The 22,661-nt window shown below is 39.6% G+C and overlaps 3 protein-coding genes and 1 pseudogene across 6 annotated transcripts; 2 read left to right on the top strand and 2 right to left on the bottom strand.

The window, feature by feature from the left end:
* The first annotated feature begins 1,157 nt into the window (after positions 1-1,157).
* Positions 1,158-5,814, top strand: LOC103511082 (tRNA-specific adenosine deaminase 1-like). The gene is made up of 5 exons (XM_026824942.1): positions 1,158-1,469; positions 3,949-4,029; positions 4,473-4,747; positions 5,083-5,351; positions 5,651-5,814. The coding sequence occupies exons 1-5, from the start codon at positions 1,173-1,175 to the stop codon at positions 5,668-5,670; spliced, it is 942 nt and encodes a 313-aa protein (XP_026680743.1). The 5' UTR covers positions 1,158-1,172; the 3' UTR covers positions 5,671-5,814.
* LOC103511072 lies at positions 1,778-11,919 on the bottom strand. 2 transcript variants are annotated; one of them, XM_017444847.2, is made up of 2 exons: positions 11,257-11,919; positions 1,778-2,648 (listed from the first exon to the last, which is right to left on the bottom strand). In XM_017444847.2, exon 1 carries the CDS (start codon positions 11,885-11,887, stop codon positions 11,468-11,470), a length of 420 nt encoding a protein of 139 aa, XP_017300336.1. In that variant the 5' UTR covers positions 11,888-11,919; the 3' UTR covers positions 1,778-2,648; positions 11,257-11,467. The 2 variants fall into 2 exon arrangements, with proteins under 2 accessions (XP_017300336.1, XP_008474004.1); XM_008475782.3 differs by lacking the exon at positions 1,778-2,648 and adding an exon at positions 10,997-11,124.
* LOC103511081 lies at positions 8,512-10,947 on the top strand (annotated as a pseudogene).
* A 966-nt stretch (positions 11,920-12,885) lies between the features above and the next one.
* Positions 12,886-20,828, bottom strand: LOC103511080. 3 transcript variants are annotated; one of them, XM_026824946.1, is made up of 3 exons: positions 20,697-20,828; positions 17,808-18,149; positions 12,886-13,073 (listed from the first exon to the last, which is right to left on the bottom strand). In XM_026824946.1, the coding sequence occupies exons 2-3, from the start codon at positions 17,998-18,000 to the stop codon at positions 12,901-12,903; spliced, it is 366 nt and encodes a 121-aa protein (XP_026680747.1). In that variant the 5' UTR covers positions 18,001-18,149; positions 20,697-20,828; the 3' UTR covers positions 12,886-12,900. The 3 variants fall into 3 exon arrangements, with proteins under 3 accessions (XP_026680747.1, XP_026680746.1, XP_026680748.1); XM_026824945.1 differs by having other exon boundaries at positions 17,808-18,235; positions 20,697-20,821; XM_026824947.1 differs by having other exon boundaries at positions 17,808-18,194; positions 20,697-20,794.
* Between the last annotated feature and the right edge of the window lie 1,833 nt (positions 20,829-22,661).

Below are 22,661 nucleotides of genomic sequence, written 5' to 3'. Positions count from 1 at the left end.
ATTAGGTAATAACGAAAAAAATTACTGAAAAGAAAAATAAATTCAGAAAAAAATTTGCGCGAGTTTTTTTTCAGCTACCCGGACTGTCGAGAAGCATGGTCCCCACCCGAATGCCCACCCAAAGTGCCTATCTTTGTCAGCATACTGAAAATTTTAAAAAGAGGAGGAGCCAAGTCAAAGTCAAGAGTGGGGGAATTTCTCCTACGCATGCCCAGAGCTTTGAGCTTTCTAGACGATGCACTTTCTACTGAACTTTTCACACGATGCTAACTTGTTTTGACTCAAGGCAGAGCTTTCTAGACGATGCACTTTCTACTGAACTTTTCACACGATGCTAACTTGTTTTGACTTAAGGTAGAGCTTTCTAGACGATGCACTTTCTACTGAACTTTTCACACGATGCTAACTGGTTTAGTTCAAAGGCAGACTAGGGGAAATATTTCTCCTAAAATTCTGACTTGACTCCTCTTCTTGAGCTTTTCTGTTGTGCTGTCAAAGTTGAGTACTTTGGAGGGCAGTCGGGTGGGGTAGATTAAAAAAACCTCACGCAATTTTTTTCGTGTTTCTTATGTCGATGTAGTTTTATTTATTTTTAATATTTTAATTTGATGAGTTATTATTATTATTTTGTAACAGCTTTTTTTCTTTTATTGTTTGAATTTTGAAAGATATTTTTTCGGCTTCGATTTCCAAAAATATTGTTTCCTCTGTTTCAAGAAGAAACACATTATTCAACAATAGGAATACAATGTTATTTATATTGCACAAAGTACACAACTATTGACAGAATACAGATTTACTTGGCAATGTTTTCAAGTAAAATAAACCTTGTTTACTTTTCATTACATGGTTTTACTTATTTCACATTTGGCTTTTATTTAGGCAGTTCTTTCGCTATTGATCCCCAGTTTTTTGTTTATTTTTTTTTTTTTTTTTTTTTTGATAAGAGACGCAGTGTAGCCAACAGAAGAAAAAATAATATTTTTGTAAAGCACTGTTCACACTCACAACGTTGCGTTCGTAATAGGTACCTACCTACCTTCTCTCGGGTTCTTTCTCTTGTTTTTTATATAGATTTGTACCTACTTTTATCACTTTTTGCCTGTTTCCTTTCCTTTTTCACAGTACTCAGATGGTATTCTTCTTCTTTCTTGTTATTAGTTTCAATCGGAATGACTCGCACACTCGTTCTCATTTCCATCTTATCATTTCCAGATCTAATGACTTCCACGTCCAGTTACAATGAAGCCTTCGCTAATCAAGTGTCGCGTCTAGTTATCGAGAAGTACAACAAGCTTCCCAAGACTGGTAAACCCAATGTGAACGAATCTCAATGGACCCTGCTATCAGGGATCTGTCTGGAGGAAAATGGGCAGCTGAGTGTGGTAGCTTTGGCAACGGGGACCAAGTGTCTGGGGGTGACCAGTTATAGTAGACATGGAGATGTGCTGCATGACAGTCATGCTGAGGTAAGTATCAGAAATACTGTAGGTACATACTCAAATTCTCCCTCAAATTAGAAAAAAAAGATCCTTGGAATTTCAACTTGCTCCTCAATTGCCCTTACGAGGTAGCCTTGCATGACAAACTGTCCCAAACGACTTACTATAAAAAAGGGGGGGATTTGAATTTGAAAGAAGGGCATAAATTAAAAAGGCAACAAGTAATTTTTCCCCTGAGGTGAAAATTACCTTGGCTTGGTACAGTTTAGCATGAGTTGGATTTCAACAATTTAGTTTAGTTTTTTAATAACAGGAATTTCGAGTTTTTTAATTAATTTTGAGTTATATGACTTCAATTCCTAGTGTAAATTTAGCTTTCGTATACAACCAAGAAGCCAAATTGGCTAATCTAAGCCAAAATATGAAAGACAAAAATAATACTTTATGAGTAGCAAGTGGAAAAAAAGGAGGTATTTTTCCATCTCTCGTGAAAAACGAAAGCAGGTAATATTAGAACTAAAATAGTGTGACCATCACAAATGTATAGGTATTTCAACATTTTTTGGGCTAGAAAGTTCTCATAACAATATTACATTGTAAAAAAAAAGAAGATTAAAAGGTGCAAATAAAAAATTTGGTCTCAAATAGGAATTTAAAACTGAACATCGTTAAAAATAAAATAAAATTTACCCCAAGGTACTTGGTTAATTTCAATAGTTAATGAAGCTGGTGGAGTGTTGTACAATAGTACATACAATTAAAGGCACATACAAAAATATGTCCTAGATTAAATTTAAAATTAGATAAATAATAAGCAATATGAAGAGAAAAATAAGTACAATAATATCAACATGGAAATTACTAGTCATAGTTGCAAATGTTGCAATGGACGAACACAACATGATGGAAAATTGGAACATAGAATCAGAAGGAATAATCAACACTTTCATATACCATTGAACTAATAATGCATGTACATGAATAAATTTCCGAAGCTCCATATCAACAGTGTATGGATTTGGATTGGTATATTGGTAACTTTATCTAGACACCTACATCATTAAAATACTTGCTTTTTTAATTTCATAATATTTAAACATATTGTATTAGATAAGCGTTAGACATAGCATTAGGAAATAATCAAATTCAAGGCTATTTATCTCACTTGGGAAAAATTTAACCCTTCGAAAAACCGAACTAGATTACCTATTATACCCCGAACTTAAAACCGGTTTACGAATTGATTAATTGAACTTTCCCTCTTCTTTAGGGTGTCACAACCCTACAGAATCCAAGTTCCAGTCTTACCTACCTATTCAGACTCAACAATTAGGTAAGAAATCACTTACCTATAAGTTTTCCCGTATACATTGTACAGTTTGTTTCTCAACAGACGGACGGCTATGCCAGATCGCATTAGTTGATGTCAGATCGCATTAGTTGATGCCAGATCGCATTAGCTGATGCCAGACCGCATTAGTTGATGTCAATACGGGATTTCCACTTCATATAAACCCCCACTAGGACAAGTATAAGTGCCAGTACCCCAAATATGAGCAGTGTCGTCCAACTAATACCAAAGATACCAGAGTCTGCTTCTGCCTTTGGTGTATCCTCTTGCGGACAAGGCTCTGTATTATTGGAGTTCAATTTCTCCCGAATAAATTCAGGTACGTCTAGGAAAATTCTATCTTTTCCTATGGTTCTTATGAGATCCTTCAACTTACTTATGCATACTTTGTCACTGTCTGTACTCATCCATATAGTGAGGGAACTTCCTAGAGGTGAAGTATCGACCAGGAATTGAAGCAACTCGATGGACTGAGCGGCAAACACAGCGCGTACTGGAAAAGTGACCGGCGTGAGGACTTTGTTCCTGTTGAGAGTTTTCAGCATGGGCTCGATGTGGTCGTCCTTTGTGTATTTCCCTGTCGAGTAGAAGCAGTGGTAGATAAAGACTCCGTTGTCTGGGCGCTATATCTAAATTAAGATTAAAATAACGAGAGCCGTATTCGCGAAAGTCGCGATATAAGTAGTGAATTTCCAGCCTAGTCAGCCTGGAGTGTAACGTGTCTGCCTTGTAAGCGCTAGGCCGCGGGTTCGATTCCTGCCCGGGGCGGATTTTATCCTGATTCGTATTCCATGTCCTGTAGTGATAAGATAGCCAAGTGGAATGCAGTCGGCTGGGAGGTAAGTTGACCACAAGCCTGAAAAGATTTTTTTCCCCTTACTTTCTTCTTCTTGGCTTTTCCCCTTTCGAAAGGTCGGCGTTTGTCGTCATCCTTGTGAAATCACCACAAGACTGATCTTTTTGTGAGGCTGAAATACATTTGGTTCCCTTTCAATTTGTTGAGGTAACTAGCTGAGCTCTTCATTTGTCCTCAGCCTTACGACCCTGAGTATCCCCTGAATAAGCCAGCAGTAAGATAGCTTGTCAAACGCCCATCGACATCAACTAAAGAACTCTGGTCGATGGTGAGAGTAAATAGGTGAGTGTCCCAGCGAGGGCGGAAAAGGCAGGGGGGATCCTACGTATTCCATGTCCTGTAGTGATAAGATAGCCAAGTGGAATGCAGTCGGCTGGGAGGTAAGTTGACCACAAAACCAAAAAGATTTTTTCCCCTTGCTTTCTTCTTCTTGGCTTTTCCCCTTTCGAAAGGTCGGCGTTTGTCGCCATCCCCGTTAAATATGTAAAAGACTGATCTTTTTGTGATGCTAACATACATTTGGTTCCCTTTCAATTTGTTGAGGTAACCTGCTGAGCTCTTCATTTGTCCTCAGCCTTACGACGCTGAGTATCCCCTGAATAAGCCAGCTGTAAGATAGCTTGTCAAACGCCCATCGACATCAACTAAAGAACTCTTGTCGATGGTGAAAGTAAATAGGTGAGTGTCCCAGCGAGGGCGGAAATTTTTTTATCTAACTTTTCTGTTCTTGGATAGATATGGCTGTAAAAGAAAGTGCCTAGAAGTATTGCGAGAGCGGTGCCTTGGTACTATCTAAAAAAAAAAATCATTATCATTGTTTCAGGGAACCCTCCTATCCATGTTAGTCACGGCTCCCATATTCATGTCCTCCATTTCAGTCGGCGGAGGCATAGCATTCTCCCAAGATGCCCTACAGAGAGCGCTACTTACCAGGGTGTCTCATTTGATAGTTCCCCCTCCCCCTGCTCTACTGAAGGCGGACGTGGTGTTCCCGGCGGGCAAGAGAAGTGTGAAGAGGGAAATGAAACGTCTGGGTAGACCCATCTGTTCAGCACACCCTGTAGGAGCTAGTATTATTTGGTGTAATGCTACTTATAGGTGAGTGTCTGTGTTAATTAATTTTTGGTAGCGCCAGGTCGCGGGTTCGATTTCCGCCGGGGCGGATTTTATCCTGAACGGATAATGTTCGTTCTCGGAGAGCAGCTGGCTTTCTCCTACCCTGTCTTCTTTCTCTCTTCGCTTTCGGGACGATGGCTGGCTTTCTCCTGCCCTGCCTTCTTTCTCTCTTCGCTTTCGGGACGATGGCTGGCTTTCTCCTGCCCTGCCTTCCTTCTCTCTTCGCTTTCGGGATGTAAAGACCTTGCCAATTAGAGTTCCCTCTATCAAACCTCTCTCTTAAAAATAATAATAAAAATCGAACTTTTCTGTTTCAGACCTCTGGAGATTTCCATCGAGGGCATCAAGCAGGGCGTGTCTCGCAAGCGGCACAACATGAATAACGCCACCTCCACGCTACTCGTCTCCTCATATAAACTCCTACTCCAATTCATACAGCTTAGCAGGAGAGAGGAATGTGTGAACCTCCCTTATACCAAGGTCAAACTGTTAGCGTCTGAGTATCAGGAGAGAATGAACCATTGTAAGGAAGCCCTGGGGAAATGGCTAGAGGTCCCGGAAGAGTTTCGGCAGTTCGCGGTGAAAGATATGAATGAGAAGTTGTTTTCTGTTTCAGACCTCTGGAGATTTCCATCGAGGGCATCAAGCAGGGCGTGTCTCGCAAGCGGCACAACATGAATAACGCCACCTCTACCCTACTCGTCTCCTCATATAAACTCCTACTCCAATTCATACAGGTTAGCAGGAGAGAGGAATGTGTAAACCTCCCTTATACCAAGGTCAAACTGTTAGCGTCTGGGTATCAGGAGAGAATGAACCATTGTAAGGAAGCCCTGGGGAAATGGCTAGAGGTACCGGAAGAGTTTCGGCAGTTCGCGGTGAAAGATATGAATGAGAAGTTGTGACTTATTGGCAATTGAGTTATTGACCATGTAAGTGTGACAGTATTTTGGCGATATTGGTTTAAAGGCCAATAATGAAATGGCAGTTTTAGCCGTTCCGAGAACGCACCTAATTTGTTTCGGATAAAGTTGGACTTGGACGGAAATCTGACCGATAGGTAGGTATAGAACGGAAAGTAAAAGAAGTGCCTACCTTAAAAAAAAAAAAAAACGGACAGTCAATATTTGACGAAATGTCGAAAAATTAGAACGTTTCACCACAAAAGGACAGCAACTTTTTTCCTGTTAGATGTAGAGCCTATAGGTACAAATCAGATGGAACCAGACTGTTAGCTTAACAGGTCTTCTAGGGGCTGAAAAAATATTGGTGAAAAGGTCTCCAAGAGCTCTCGTCTTTTGCGTCCTTTTCAGCAAAAAGTTTTTAGGGACTCTTTTCACTTTCTCCTTCTAATGTTTAATTTCCCCCGTACTGGAATTCTCAATGCTACCTTGAATAGGTTCCATGTCGGGGTGAACGTCATCATACTTTTACATCATTCTCAATCTGCCCTTTCCTTCTTTCTCTCCCTCCCTAGTCCTTACCATTTTTGTTTTAGTACTCTATAGGGTTTCCTTTACCTACTATGTAGACATAAAATAGAGAAGAAGATGAAGAGAAGTAGAAGAACACTCAATACAAATTGTTTAACTCAGACACGTTTCTTGAGTTATCGTTTATCGTGTCCACAAGATAAATCGAGAAGATAACCAGGTGCCTACGTAAAATATCTCTTAGTAGCGCTGTCAAATTTTGACTTGGTGGGGCGGAGCGCTACCACGCTTCTATCTTAATATGCCTGCCCAGTTACCTTGGAAGGTAGCACGTCTGCTTTGTAAGCGCTATGTCACGGGTTTGATTCCCGTTCGACGCGAACTTCATCCTAAACAGATGAGGATCGTTCTCGGAACGGCTGGCTTCCTCCTATCCTGTCCTTCTCTCTTCAAGTTCAGGACGATAAAACCTCCGTTTTGTTACAGTTCCCTCTATCAAACCTCTCTCTTTTTAAGAGGTTTGATCCGTCCCGAATGCGAAGAGAGAAGAAAGACAGGATAGGAGAAAGCCAGCCGTTCCGAGAAGGAACCTTATCCCTTCAGGATAAAATCCGCCCCGGGTGGGAATCGAACCCGTGGCCTAGCGCCTAGAAGGCAGAAGCGCTACCAATCAAGCTAACTAGGCTGCATGGTAATGTTTCGGTCTTGTCATCGTTAACTAAGCAAGTCAAGTGTCACACCATCTCTATGTGTAGGTTAAGAGATCTGGGTTTTTACCAGTGACGTAATATTTTAGGTATGAACTAAGTAGGTACGTTTTTTACTTTTTATGTAACCTCCCAATAGTCTCAATGATTGTGAATAATACCTATACAATTGTCAATCAAAGATGGCATACCTATATATTATTTCTGACCCAAGAAGGCGGTTTTGTTTTGTGAAATTTTAATCATTTTTGAACCGATCACAAGCCTGAAGAAACGAGTTTGAAAAGGTAAGAAACATGAAAAATGAATTTCAATTGTGTTATGTGGGCATATCCTTCTGGAAAAAGCATATATTTATCAATGCCATTTTTAAATAGGTCGGCCTCGGTGGCGTAGTGGTTAAGACGCTCGCCTGGTAAACAGGAGGGCGAGGGTTCGATCCCAGCCGAGATTCTCATTTATTTGATAAAGTGACCACATAACAATGGAGCTCTAAAGGTTAGGAGGTAGAGAACGCCTCCGGCGTTAACCTCGTCTAGCGGTTACCTTCCACTCGAGAGTCTATTATTATATCGAAACTATGCAATAATGTTCATATGTAAATTCTCCTGATAAACCCTGTACATCAGAATTCCTTGAGTCTTAACTATAAAGAAAACAATAGCGTACGTATAATTCATGCAAAACAATGAGGACTCCAGAGTATACAATAAGCATACGCCATGATTTGTGTGACAATCACTGTTATCAGCACTAAGCTCTGAACCTTCTGACTTGTGAATAGTAAAATAGGTAGGTACCATTCAATTTAGTTTTCTTGAGGGACTTGAATTTAGTTTTGTTACTTAGTTGTTACTAGTTACCATAGAGCGTAGAGATTAGAGTCATATACCGTGGACCATACACTATGAGATTAAGTTTTTCTCTCTTTGGATGACTTCATAATTTAGATCAAAATCAGTAAGAAATGGATGAAGCCCACCTCTGTGGCCGGGTGGTCAAGAGCACTGTGACTTTCAGCCCGGAGGTGCTGGGTTCAAATCCACGACTGGGCGGAAATGACTAACATAAACGTGTTAATTAAGTAAGAATTACTTGACATGACAACTTGACAACCCACATTTTTTTTTCCTCCAAGTTTAAACGCAGACAATTCGACGCCAACACTACGCATAGTGTGAGGTACTCCTCTTGAATAACGATTCTTCAAATGATGCTAAATAATGCACGTTCAATTGTTTTCCTAGTGGCAAGACAGCTGACTTCACAGGAAGGCAATGTTAAGTAGGTAGGTACGCAATATGGTGATGTGATGCTGAGAGAGGACACGTAACGCCTAAAGGCACTGGGACAACACCCTTTTTCTAGCAAGGTTGATATATTTTTGTAAAGCACCGTTCACACTCACAACGTTGCGTTCGTAACAGGTACCTACCTACCTTCTCTCGGGTTCTTTCTCTTCTTTTTTAGATAGATTTGTACCTACCTACTTTTATCACACTTTTTGTCTGTTTCCTTTCCTTTTTTACAGTACTCAGATGGTATTCTTCTTCTTTCTTGTTATTAGTTTCAATCGGAATGACTCGCACACTCGTTCTCATTTCCATCTTATCATTTCCAGATCTAATGACTTCCACGTCCAGTTACAATGAAGCCTTCGCTAATCAAGTGTCGCGTCTAGTTATCGAGAAGTACAACAAGCTTCCTAAGACTGGTAAACCCAATGTGAACGAATCTCAATGGACCCTGCTTTCAGGGATCTGTCTGGAGGAAAATGGGCAGCTGAGTGTGGTAGCTTTGGCAACGGGGACCAAGTGTCTGGGGGTGACCAGTTATAGTGAACATGGAGATGTGCTGCATGACAGTCATGCTGAGGTAAGTATCAGAAATACTGTACATACTCAAATTCTCACTCAAATTAGAAAAAAAAAAAGATCCTTGGAATTTCAACTTGCTCCTCAATTGCCCTTACGAGGTAGCCTTGCATGACAAGCTGTCCCGAACGACCTACTATAAAAAAAAGAAGGGGGGGGGATTTAAATTTGAAAGAGGACCAAGTGTCTGGGGGTGACCAGTTATAGTAGACATGGAGATGTGCTGCATGACAGTCATGCTGAGGTAAGTATCAGAAATACTGTACATACTCAAATTCTCCCTCAAATTAGTTAAAAATAAAATAAAATTTACCCCAAGGTACTTGGTTAATTTCAATAGTTAATGAAGCTGGTGGAGTGTTGTACAATAGGATTTAAATTTGAAAGAGGAAAGTGTAACAACGGAGGTCTTATCGTCCCGAAATCGAAGGAGGACAGGATAGAAAGCCAGCCGTTCCGAGAACGAACCTTATCTGTTTGGGATAAAGTTCGCCGCGGGCGGGAATCAACCCCGCGACCTAGCACTTACAAAGTAAACGCGTTACCTTTCAAGCTAACCAGGCTGTCAAATGTTGTTTTTCTTTCAGGTTCTAACACGGCGGGCATGGCTGCGATATCTCTACTCTCAAATGAACCTCACACTGGCTGGTCAACCATCTCGTATCTTCGACCTGATACAAGATAGTGGTTCTGCCCAAAACGGTGCCCAGAATAGTTCTTCGAACATTTCTACCCGAGATGCTAGTCACAATAGTTCTGCCCATGAAACTAGTCATGATAATCAAGACAATTCTGCCCAAGGCAATGAACCCCACACTGGCTGGTCAACCATCTCGTATCTTCGACCTGATACAAGATAGTGGTTCTGCCCAAAACGGTGCCCAGAATAGTCCCTCGAACATTTCTACCCGAGATGCTAGTCACAATAGTTCTGCCCATGAAACTAGTCATGATAATCCCGCTCAAGACAATTCTGCCCAAGGTAGTGCCCAGAACAATGCCCAAGCCATCATTCACAATAGTTCCTCGCAAGACACTAAGCTCAATCATTCCGCGCAAGACATTAACCTCAACAATTCTGCCCAGAACAGTCCCCAAAACACTCCCCAACACAGCGCCCACAATAGTCCCCATAACAGTTCTGCCCAGGACAGTCCCCAAATCTCTTCTCCCAGGTTCGTTCTCAAACCGCACATCAAGTTTCATTTCTACACGAGCCACACCCCGTGCGGTGATGCGTCTATATTCCCGCGTCATGTGAAACACAAATACCTCGTCAAGATACAGAACCAAGCCAAACGACTCAAGCTGGAGAAGGATTTCCTCAAACGGAGAAAAACTGAGATTGATAACTCGAATACTGAGATTGATAGCTCGAAAACTGATGTTGATAAATCGAAAACTGAGGTTAATAATTTGAAATCTCCTCTGGACCGCACATCAAGTTTCATTTCTACACGAGCCACACCCCGTGCGGTGATGCGTCTATATTCCCGCGTCATGTGAAACACAAATACCTCATCAAGATACAGAACCAAGCCAAACGACTCAAGCTGGAGAAGGATTTCCTCAAACGGAGGAAAACTGAGGTTGATAGCTCGAATACTGAGATTGATAGCTCGAAAACTGATGTTGATAAATCGAAAACTGAGGTTAATAATTTGAAATCTCCTCGGAAGGGGGAGAAAACGGGTGCGAAAAGTCCCGATAAAGACCCGATGAGGGACCACCAAACTGAAAAAGAATCGTCCAAAAATCACGATAATGATTCCCAAGACCAGTAGAAAACGGGTGCGAAAAGTCCCGATAAAGACCCGATGAGGGACCACCAAACTGAAAAAGAATCGTCCAAAAATCACGATAATGATTCTGGGATTCCTAATAAGGACCCCCATATGGTTAAAAACGATCTCAAACGAGCTGGTCCAAATTCTCCCAACGAGGAGTCTTCCCAGGAGATATTTGCCGCGAGTAGTTCAGAAGAATCAGGGGCGGAAGACTCCCTCAGCGGAGACGTGGGCAGTATGGTGCAAGACTTCCACAGGACGGGAGCCAAAATATTGCCCGGGTCCTCACGACAAGATCCCCGAGGGTCCGGGCCTGAGTTTCACCTGACGGGAGTGGTGCGGACTAAACCAGGCAGGGGGTTTGGATTGGTATATTGGTAACTTTATCTAGATACCTACATCATTAAGTTTTTTTTTTTTTTTTAAAAAAAATTTCATAATATTTAAACATATTGTATTATGATAAGCGTTAGACATAGCATTAGGAAATAATCAAATTCAATGCTATTTATTTCACTTGGGAAAAATTTAACCCTTCGAAAAACCGAACTAGATTACCTATACTTTTTTTTTTCATAATATTTAAACATATTGTATTACGATAAGCGTTAGACATAGCATTAGCAAATAATCAAATTCAATATTTCACTTGGGAAAAATTTAACCCTTCGAAAAACCGAACTAGATTACCTATTATACCCCGAACTTAAAACCGGTATTACGAATTGATTAATTGAATTTTCCCTCTTCTTTAGGGTGTCACAACCCGACAGAATCCAAGTTCCAGTCTTACCTACCTATTCAGACTCAACAATTAGGTAAGAGATCACTTACCTATAAGTTTTCCCGTATACATTGTACAGTTTGTTTCTCAACAGACGGACGGCTATGCCACCTCGCATTAGTTGATGTCAATACGAGACTTCCACTTCATATAAACACCCACTAGGACTAGTATAAGTGCCAGTACCCCAAATATGAGCAGTGTCGTCCAACTAATACCAAAGATACCAGAGTCTGCTTCTGCCTTTGGTGTATCCTCTTGCGGACAAGGCTCTGTATTATTGGAGTTCAATTTCTCCCGAATAAATTCAGGTACGTCTAGGAAAATTCTATCTTTTCCTATGGTTCTTATGAGATCCTTCAACTTACTTATGCATACTTTGTCACTGTCTGTACTCATCCATATAGTGAGGGAACTTCCTAGAGGTGAAGTATCGATTAGGAATTGAAGCAACTCGATGGACTGAGTGGCAAACACAGCGCGTACTGGAAAAGTGACCGGCGTGAGGACTTTGTTCCTGTTGAGAGTTTTCAGCATGGGCTCGATGTGGTCGTCCTTTGTGTATTTCCCTGTCGAGTAGAAGCAGTGGTAGATTAAAGACTCCGTTGTCTGGGCGCTATATCTAAATTAAGATTAAAATAACGAGAGCCGTATTCGCGAAAGTCGCGATATAAGTAGTGAATTTCCAGCCTAGTTAGCCTGGAGTGTAACGTGTCTGACTTGTAAGCGCTAGGTCGCGGGTTCGATTCCCGTTCGGAGCGGATTTTATCCTGAACAGATGAGGATCGGTCTCGGGACGGCTGGCTTTCTCCTATTCTGTCCTTCTGGACAAAATTTGCACCACCATTTTCGTGTTCCTGGTAAAAAGACCTTTAATTTGATATATAGGTCGACCGGGTTTGGATAAGTCCTTCTATGGGGACAGACCGACCGACCGACAGACAGACAGACGACACCGAAGCGAATACAATAGTCCGTCCACTATACCTTTTATTATTAGTAATAATTAAGGAAGGACGGACTAAAAACCAATAACACAAGGGTAGGTACTTATCTCCCATTGGAATTTTCAGTGGTTTAAGTAAAAGGTCCAAAATCTTGATATTGTGGATTATTTCGCTATAGCGGTCTGCTGCTTATGACCAGAAAAAATTCGAGTATGTAGCCGGCATAAGCCTAGCCCACCACACACTCATCGAGCATGCTTGACAAGCCGTCTGTCAAGCTGCCTGTTAAACATGCATTGGTAGGACTCATGTTTGGTGCCACGCGGAAAAAGTACCTACAATTACGTATACATTTTGCGTCATTATCCAAGACTTTAATACCTACTCACATATCCCATTAGGTAGCTAATGATCAGAATATCTAAGTATTGGTACACAATACACATTATATGAAATTAGCCAAACCTCAATGTTCAAGTGATTAGCGCGGTGGATTTCGGATCTGGAAGTTGGTGCATCGATTCCAAGTTAAGTCATAAAATATAGAAAACATTACCTAGATTATGATTTTCACATCTGTGCTTTTGTGACAAGCATGAATAATTAAAGCGATTGAAATTTCAAAATAAAAGTAGGTACCCTAAGTAGATAGGAAAACTCACCTTTCAAAGCAGCGGCTAGTTTATCCTGAGAGTTGACTGCATGTATCCAACTGATCTTCGTATAATCATCGTTGACACCGGGAAATATGTCGTGCATTGGATTGTACATGCCACCTGTGTCAAATAAAAGAAGAAGAACATGGTAAATTTCAAACAATAAGAAGAGAAACAGATCAGCATAGACTTCGTAAGCGTGATATTATTGAGACATAAGTAAATAAATAATAGAGTACCAACGTCAGTGGTGTAGTGAACTGTAGTGGATAACGCGTTCGTAATCATAGTGATCTCATTATACTCTGATGTGTAATTTCTAGGATGTGCGATTGTGCCTCTGTGCCAGAGTAAAATTCTGCAGATAAAAAAACTTTTTTGCTTTTAACGTCACTGTATGACTGCTAAGGTCTTTAGTTTCGGGGTTTTTACCCACTATTTGGGAACAAGCTACCCTACTTACATTAACCTCAGCCAGCTGACAAACTCTTTTAGAGCTTGACAAAGGAAGCAGCACGCGGTCAAATTCTGCAGATAAAAAACTTTTTTGCTTTTAACGTCACTGTATGACTGCTAAGGTCTTTAGTTTCGGGGTTTTTACCCACTATATTAACCTCACCCAGCTGACAAAGTCTTTTAGAGCCGGACAAAGGAAGCAGCACGCAATTGTCCAGATGGTCACTCATTGAGATACTAACCACGCGCAACGTTTCTTAGCTTCAGTGATTTATTGGGAACTGGTGCATTTAACGGGCTATCACCGCTGGGTTATGTAGATATGTACAATGTACATACATATTTGTTTTTAATTATTCTGAACAATATCCTCCCATCCTAAATTCATTGCCAGCTCATTTCCTGCAGCTAATGCTGATTGTTAAACATCAAAAGATTCCAACAGACAAAATCGGAAAATTCCAATAGAGAACAACAGACAAAATCGTTTCCTGCAGCTAATGCTGATTGTAAAACATTCAAAGATTCCAACAGACAAAATCGGAAAATTCCAATAGAGAACAACAGACGAAATCCGAAGATTCCAATGGAGAATAGACCTTGGCCTCAAACTATGGGCGGCTTCTATCAATGAGTTCTTATTTCTTCTTAGATCAGTTTCAATCTATTCAATATCTAATAATGCATTCATGTCAATGGAAATTCAATAGCATTACTGTGATCAATAGTTATCAGGTACCTATATCTACCGAATATACGAGTAATTTTTTTACATTTTTTAATGGAATATTTATGTTTGAATTATCTTTACGTACCTATAAACATAATTAGATAACTACATATCGTTATCAGTTAATTAATCAGCAAAACAAACACTCAATACAAATTGTTTAACTCAGACACGTTTCTTGAGTTATCGTTTATCGTGTCCACAAGATAAATCGAGAAGATAACCAGGTGCCTACGTAAAATATCTCTTAGTAGCGCTGTCAAATTTTGACTTGGTGGGGCGGAGCGCTACCACGCTTCTATCTTAATATGCCTGCCCAGTTACCTTGGAAGGTAGCACGTCTGCTTTGTAAGCGCTATGTCACGGGTTTGATTCCCGTTCGACGCGAACTTCATCCTAAACAGATGAGGATCGTTCTCGGAACGGCTGGCTTCCTCCTATCCTGTCCTTCTCTCTTCAAGTTCAGGACGATAAAACCTCCGTTTTGTTACAGTTCCCTCTATCAAACCTCTCTCTTTTTAAGAGGTTTGATCCGTCCCGAATGCGAAGAGAGAAGAAAGACAGGATAGGAGAAAGCCAGCCGTTCCGAGAAGGAACCTTATCCCTTCAGGATAAAATCCGCCCCGGGTGGGAATCGAACCCGTGGCCTAGCGCTTAGAAGGCAGAAGCGCTACCAATCAAGCTAACTAGGCTGCATGGTAATGTTTCGGTCTTGTCATCGTTAACTAAGCAAGTCAAGTGTCACACCATCTCTATGTGTAGGTTAAGAGATCTGGGTTTTTACCAGTGACGTAATATTTTAGGTATGAACTAAGTAGGTACGTTTTTTACTTTTTATGTAACCTCCCAATAGTCTCAATGATTGTGAATAATACCTATACAATTGTCAATCAAAGATGGCATACCTATATATTATTTCTGACCCAAGAAGGCGGTTTTGTTTTGTGAAATTTTAATCATTTTTGAACCGATCACAAGCCTGAAGAAACGAGTTTGAAAAGGTAAGAAACATGAAAAATGAATTTCAATTGTGTTATGTGGGCATCTCCTTCTGGAAAAAGCATATATTTAATTATTTATCAATGCCATTTTTAAATAGGTCGGCCTCGGTGGCGTAGTGGTTAAGACGCTCGCCTGGTAAACAGGAGGGCGAGGGTTCGATCCCAGTCGAGATTCTCATTTATTTGATAAAGTGACCACTGACCACATAACAATGGAGCTCTAAAGGTTAGGAGGTAGAGAACGCCTCCCGCGTTAACCTCGCCTAGCGGTTACCTTCCACTCGAGTCTATTATTATATCGAAGCTTTGCAATAATGTTCATATGTAAATGTCTCCTGCTAGACCCTGTACGTAAGAATTCCTTAAGTCTTAACTATAAAGAAAACAATAGCGTACGTATAATTCATGCAAAACAATGAGGACTCCGGAGTACACAATAAGAATAGGCCATGACTTGTGTGACAATCACTGTTATCAGCACTAAGCTCTGAACCTTCTGACTTATGAATAGTAAAATAGGTAGGTACCATTCAATTTAGTTTTCTTGAGGGAATTGAATTTAGTTTTGTTACTTGTTACTAGTTACCATAGAGCGTAGAGATTAGAGTCATATACCGTGGACCATACACTATGAGGTTAAGTTTTTCTCTCTTTGGATGACTTCATAATTTAGATCAAAATCAGTAAGAAATGGATGAAGCCCACCTTTGTGGCCGGGTGGTCAAGAGCACTGACTTTCAACCCGGAGGTGCTGGGTTCAAATCCACGACTGGGCGGAAATGACTAACACAAACGTAAGTGAGTGTTAAGTAAGTATTACTTGACAACCCACATTTTTTCTCCCTCCAAGTTTAAACGCAGACAATTCGACGCCAACACTACGCATAAGTGTGAGGTACTCCTCTTGAATAATGATTCTTCAAATGATGCTAAATAATGCACGTTCAATTGTTTTCTTAGTGGCAAGACAGCTGACTTCACAGGAAGGCAATGTTAAATACGCAATATGGTGATGTGATGCTGAGATAGGACACGTAACGCCTAAAGGCACTGGGACAATACCCTTTTTCTAGCAAGGTTGAGCGTAAGGTAAGTATTTCTGACTCCAAGCTAACTAGGCTGGCTATCTACATATACTCGTACTTAGATAAAACGCTTACCTAGTACGGTACCTAATACTTCAATTTTTTGTTTATATGTAGATCTTATCTAGTATTATTTTAACTTTGTGTTTATAATAAATAAAAAAAAAAAAAAAAATAGATAAAACACTCATCTCGTATCTATTATTTTAGGTTTTAAGAAGTGCACTTGAAATTAAGTGTTTTTGAAAAGTATCTGCAAATAACCCTGTGCAATCTTTAATTTGGCAAATGACTGATGTTAAAGTATCAATTAGTTCTAATCTTAATAGTGTCTAATGAGAAAGATTATTACAAATTGCCCATTAGCGTACCTAGGTCTAGGTAAAGTACTTATGTTAGATATGAATTTGTTATTTGAACTTAAAACACAAGAGCAGGGAGCAGACAGATGGCTTTCTACAGGAAAAAGCAAACTAAACACAAATTAATAGAAATATGTAGTAATACTTCTGAATGGCCAGCCTACTGAAATTACCCCTTATCTATTGTCTAATCTCTCACCCTTTTTACTTACTTTCTATTATTTCTCTATGAAAACCTACCTCTTCAGTTATCTAACTTTTAATGATTTCAACAAAACTACTAATTTCCATGAAAATCAGAGTAAGTAAGATGGTTTGGAAGTTTGGAACTTAGAACTAATCTAAAAAACAAAGTGTTGTTTTGACTCTCTTGAAAAGCTGACATTTAGGCAGGTTCGTTCTACACCATTGATACCTATTATATTATCTCAGTTAGCCACATACTAAAGTACCCAGATACTAATCATACCCAAAATTGCTTAATGTCGGAAGCTGTTGGTCAGGAAATGGTGCATTTAATGATTTTAATGTGCTATGAGTTATTAGCAGCAGTATGTTGAACCTCTTGACACTGAAGAAGGACAAATAACAAACTGAAAGGTCTACTCAGTTCTAATCTCTATAACACTACTTCTCACTTCTGTTATTTTGATTTCACAAGACATTGAATGGAACATGCCTACTCTATGTAGGTACTTTAATACTTAGGTAAGTAGCAAGTATAAATGCTCAATTTCACCAAAATCTCATTTAAAAAAATAAATGGGATTTTTTTAAAAAGGTTTGATAGAGGGAACTGTACCTAACTGTTAGGGTCTTAAAATCAAAGAGAGAAGGAAGAAAGGATAGGAGAAAGCTATCGGTTCCTAATAGGATTTTTAGGATTTCCTCCCAGTAATTTTATAGTGTCCAAGCAATTTTGATCAATATTGATTGCGTATAATATCTCTAGTAGCGCGGTCAAACTTTCTTGACTTGGCGGGGCGGAGCGCTACCGCGCTCCTTAATCTGAAGATACATATTGATAAACTGTAGTGTAGATGCATTGATGCACCCTAGGAGATAGTTATTAAGGCCAAAGTTATACTTAGTTGCTTTCAGGAATGTAGACTGTCCTAATGCATAGGTACCTACGTACTCATTCTCAGCTGTGAGAGCTTGATGTTCAAACAAAATTTGTTAAAAAATAAAGCTGAAAATTCTTATTGAAATCAACTTACTCTTTTGTGGAAACTCGTCTTCTTCTGACTCCAAAAGATGGTCGGTATCTTCAGGCTGATTTAGTTCTCCCGGACCAGAGTTGATGAGCCCATCCATATCTGGATTATACGGAGTGGTAGTCACAGCAGCAAACGAATTTGAAATCGAAGTCAAACACACAATGAAAAGAAAAACCACCTGTTGGGATACCATATTGAACTTTTGATCTTGTAGGGTTCTTTAGGTTCTTCACTTTTTACCAATATCTATGAAACTTTTGATGTGTTTAGGTCCATAATCCAACAGGCAAAATGGATTCTTTGTCCTCTCAACGTGGATTGAACTATAATGTTCATGTTTAACTTTAATTTAAAATAAAGTTAATAAATTAAATGATCAAAGAGAAACTGACAAAAGCTTGACTTTTTTTTCCGCCACACTTTTTTTTCTGAAAAGAAAATTGAAATTTTCAAATTTTCGCGCCTTGAATCTTGTGCGTGCTCCAGATTTCGTGACGTCATCACAGATACAAAACTATGACGTCATAGTAGATAATGAACAATGACGTCACACAGAAAAATGATAACTGATAAGCGAGCAGATCAGCAGATAGGCAGGTCACGGGTTTAAATTTATTCAACGAAAAAAGTGATTTCTTTGTTTTAAATCGACGATTTTTCGTTTGTTTTGCGATAGCCAGCCTATAGTTAGCTTAGTTTTGGTAGTGCGTCTGCCTTGTAAGCGCTAGGCCGCGGGTTCGGTTCCCGCCCGGGGCGGATTTTATCCTGATGGGATAATGTTCGTTCTCGGAACGGCTGGCTTTCTCCTATCCTGTCTTCCTTCTCTCTGCGATTTCGGGACGATAAGACCATAGCAGTTACAGTTCCCTCTGTCAAACCTCTTTTAAAAAAAAATGTTTTGCGATAAACAATATAATATAAATCCAATTGTCCAATTTTTATAAAATTTGGAAACAGGACATTTGCTGATAAAACTTTCAATTAGGTACATTGGGTCATCGCGGGGGCCTGGAAAGGTCTTCTTCTGACACCCCAAGTCAACCGTTTATGATGGAAATACGCTTTGGGCTTGCCGAAAGAGTAGTGTAGGTACCTGCTAGGGTTTTTAGTGACGTGGGGTTTTTCCGTTCATTCGAGGGCAAGCCGCAAGCTATCCGCCTACTCACACCTCACCCAGCCTGAGTGGGACCGGAGAAAGTCAGCATGCAACTGCTCAGATGATCGTCTATTCGGATACCAGCCACGGGTAACATTGTTTAACTTCAGTGAAGCATTGGGAACGTGCTAAATGAGTCGCCCGCTAAAAAAATTCGATGTTCGTAAACCGGGGTGAGTGAATTTCAAAGTTCGCTGAACTATGCGGTAGAAATAATCTGTGGAAACGGCCGGCGCGAACGACCTGTGCCCTAAAAGGACCACCCATTTTTTAAAAAAAAAAAAAAAAAAAAAAAGATTTCGGCAGTAGGTTTGGTCTAGTTGGCTTGTCGCTTTACCCACAGTATTGCACAGCCGATGATAAGACTACATGATTATCAAGATAAGGTTATCACAACTAAGACTGATTGTCTGAATAAACACTTATGAGAGTTGATGAGTCATAAAGAGATGAAACATCTGGCAGTAGACAGAGACTACAAAGCTATAGTCGACTAGTCGCATCAGTTTTGGCAAACAACGTTCACCTTGGCACCCATCTAAGAATAAATAAAATGAATGAATGAAACCTCTATCCTCTGAAAAATAAAATAAATGAATGAATGAATGAATGAATGATATAGCCTCCATCGATGAATAAATAAAATTTATGGATAGATAAATACATTAAGTACTTAGTAAGATGTAAAGCTACTAACTATACTGTCTGCTAGTCTGTCTATACTATAAAGTCCCTAGTCGCATCAGTTTTGGCAAACAACGTTCACCTTGGCACCCATCTAAGAATAAATAAAATGAATGAATGAAACCTCTATCCTCTGATAAATAAAATAAATGGATGAATGATATATCCTCCATCTATGAATAAATAAAATTTATGGATAGATAAATACATTGTGTACTTAGTAAGATGTAAAGCTACTACTAACTATACTGTCTACTAGTCTGTCTCATCTGTGGGTCAATAACTTCCGAGGCCATGAGACGAAGGCCAATAACTTTTGTTTCACGGCATGAAATTTTGATGACATAATTACATGTCTGATTGTGATGAATACTGATGAAATTTTACATGGACGAAATTTTCTCATTAAGGAGCGCGGTAGCGCTCCGCCCCGCCAAGTCAAAGTTTGATTAGCATTAGATTTCGGCAGTAGGTTTGGTCTAGTTGGCTTGTCGCTTTACCCACAGTATTGCACAGCCAATGATAAGACTACATGATTATCAAGATAAGGTTATCACAACTAAGACTGATTGTCTGTCATGGATTAAGCCTACACATAAACAGAATAAACACTTATGAGAGTTGATGAGTCATAAAGAGATGAAACATCTGGCAGTAGACAGAGACTACAAAGCTCTAATCGACAAGTCGCATCAGTTTTGGCAAACAACGTTCACCTTGGCACCCATCTAAGAATAAATAAAATGAATGAATGAATGAATGAATGAATGAATGAATGAATGAAACCTCTATCCTCTGATAAATAAAATGAATGAATGAATAAATGAATGAATGATATAGCCTCCATCGATGAATAAATAAAATTTATGGATAGATAAATACATTATGTACTTAGTAAGATGTAAAGCTACATAACTATACTGTCTGCTAGTCTGTCTATAAAGTCCCATCTGTGGGTCAATAACTTCCGAGGCCATGAGACGAAGGCCAATAACTTTTGTTTCGCGGCATGAAATTTTGATGACATAATTACATACTAAATATCTCACTGCAAAGATCGCGAATTCAATCTTTAACTCGACACACTCACAGCACAGACAAACTGACTGAAATAAACACAGGTACTGAAGGTGTTCAGTTAAACTTTAATATCTTGAGTATTCTAGAGACTGTTTGGAGAGTAGAGAAAATACTGTAGGAGTTGTTTGGTACCAAAACTATCGATAGTTATCGATAGTTTTTTGATAAACTATCGATAACTATCGATGGCGCCGACTATCGATAGTTCTCCTCCTCTACTGTTGAGGTGTTCGGTTCAACTTTAATATCTTGATACTGTTTGGAGAGTAGAGAAAATACTGTAGGAGTTGTTTGGTAGTAAGAAGTATTGTGACACGCATGCCATTCGTATAACTACCACGCGATGAATATCTGGTGTGCACATCACACGACTTCTAATACGGTACATTTTGCGGGAAAAAGTAGATAGGTAGGTATAGAACGGAAAGTAATAAGAAGTGCCTACCTTAAAAAAAGGACAGTCAATATTTGACGAAATGTCGAAAAATTAGAATGTTTCACCACAAAAATACAGCAACTTTTTTCCTGTTAGATGTAGAGCCTATAGGTACAAATCAGATGGAACCAGGCTGTTAGCTCAACAGGTCTTCTAGGGGCTGAAAAAATATTGGTGAAATCCACTGTCCACTGGAACCGTTCGGGATTTGAGTTATCACGGAACAATCAACATTTAGGAGATTCAATAGGTATCAGACCAGCTGAACAAAATCGCGGAACAATGAACAAAAACTAAATGTAAAGTCGCCAAGTCAGATGGAACCAGGCTGTTAGCTCAACAGGTCTTCTAGGGGCTGAAAAAATATTGGTGAAATCCACTGTCCACTGGAACCGTTCGGGGTTTGAGTTATCACGGAACAATCAACATTTAGGAGATTCAATAGGTATCAGACCAGCTGTAGGAACCAAAATCGCGGAACAATGAAGAAAAACTAAATGTAAAATCGCCAAGTTAATCAACAGATAAGCTGAGCTTACACGAAGTAGAAACGAAGGAGGAGAAGAAGAAGGTGACAAGGAAAATTGATGATCTGCATGTCATTTTTCAACTACCTACCTAAAAAGCGAAATAATATTCTATTCCTAATGTCTGTGTGCATGTGTGATGATCGCAATCCTATGTCATAAATAATTATTATGGACGGAATTAAGCAGAAGAGAATCATCGATAAGGGAAACTGCCTTATGAATGGTTCTTTTCTACCTAATGCTGTCCATATATGGCATAGCTTCAATGGATAAAGTCCATATACGGCATAGCTTCAATGGATAAAGTCTTGCCTGGAGCATATCCAATATCAGACACTTGGTTTAACTTTCATTTTAAGTAAGCTCTAGATTCCAGACCGGTACGAAATTATTCTGAATTCCAAGAATTCGATCCAACCAACAAACCAAGGTCGTTTGACATGAGGTGCACGTACGATTTAAGTGTAGACCTACCTATTCGTTGTGACATTTTATGGGTTTACCCAGCAAGGACCAAAGACCATCTCAGTCAATGTTATGAAAGTATGATTCAGAATTTCAGATCTGAAACTGAGTATGTACCTAAAGTCTGAGTGGGTGGGCTGGTAGATTTGTATTGAGTAAAAATGATGGTGATGACTTGATCAGGAATCAAGGATACAAACCAAGGTCGTTTGACATGAGGTGCACGTACGATTTAAGTGTAGACCTACCTATTCGTTGTGACATTTTATGGGTTTACCCAGCGAGGACCAAAGACCGTCTCAGTCAATGTTATGAAAGTATGATTCAGAATTTCAGATCTGAAGCTGAGTATGTACCTAAAGTCTGAGTGGGTGGGTTGGTAGATTTGTATTGAGTAAAAATGATAGTGATGACTTGATCAGGAATCAAGGATTAAGTACCTAATTTTCAGAGAGGCTCTAATTTTGGCTGAAAATCTACCCTCCTCTCTTTCTGCTTCTTTT

The sequence above is a fragment of the Diaphorina citri genome, unplaced genomic scaffold (genome assembly GCF_000475195.1).
Source record: "Diaphorina citri unplaced genomic scaffold, Diaci psyllid genome assembly version 1.1 scaffold673, whole genome shotgun sequence".
Taxonomy (NCBI): domain Eukaryota; kingdom Metazoa; phylum Arthropoda; class Insecta; order Hemiptera; family Psyllidae; genus Diaphorina; species Diaphorina citri.
This window is presented reverse-complemented; position numbering and strand designations above follow the sequence as displayed.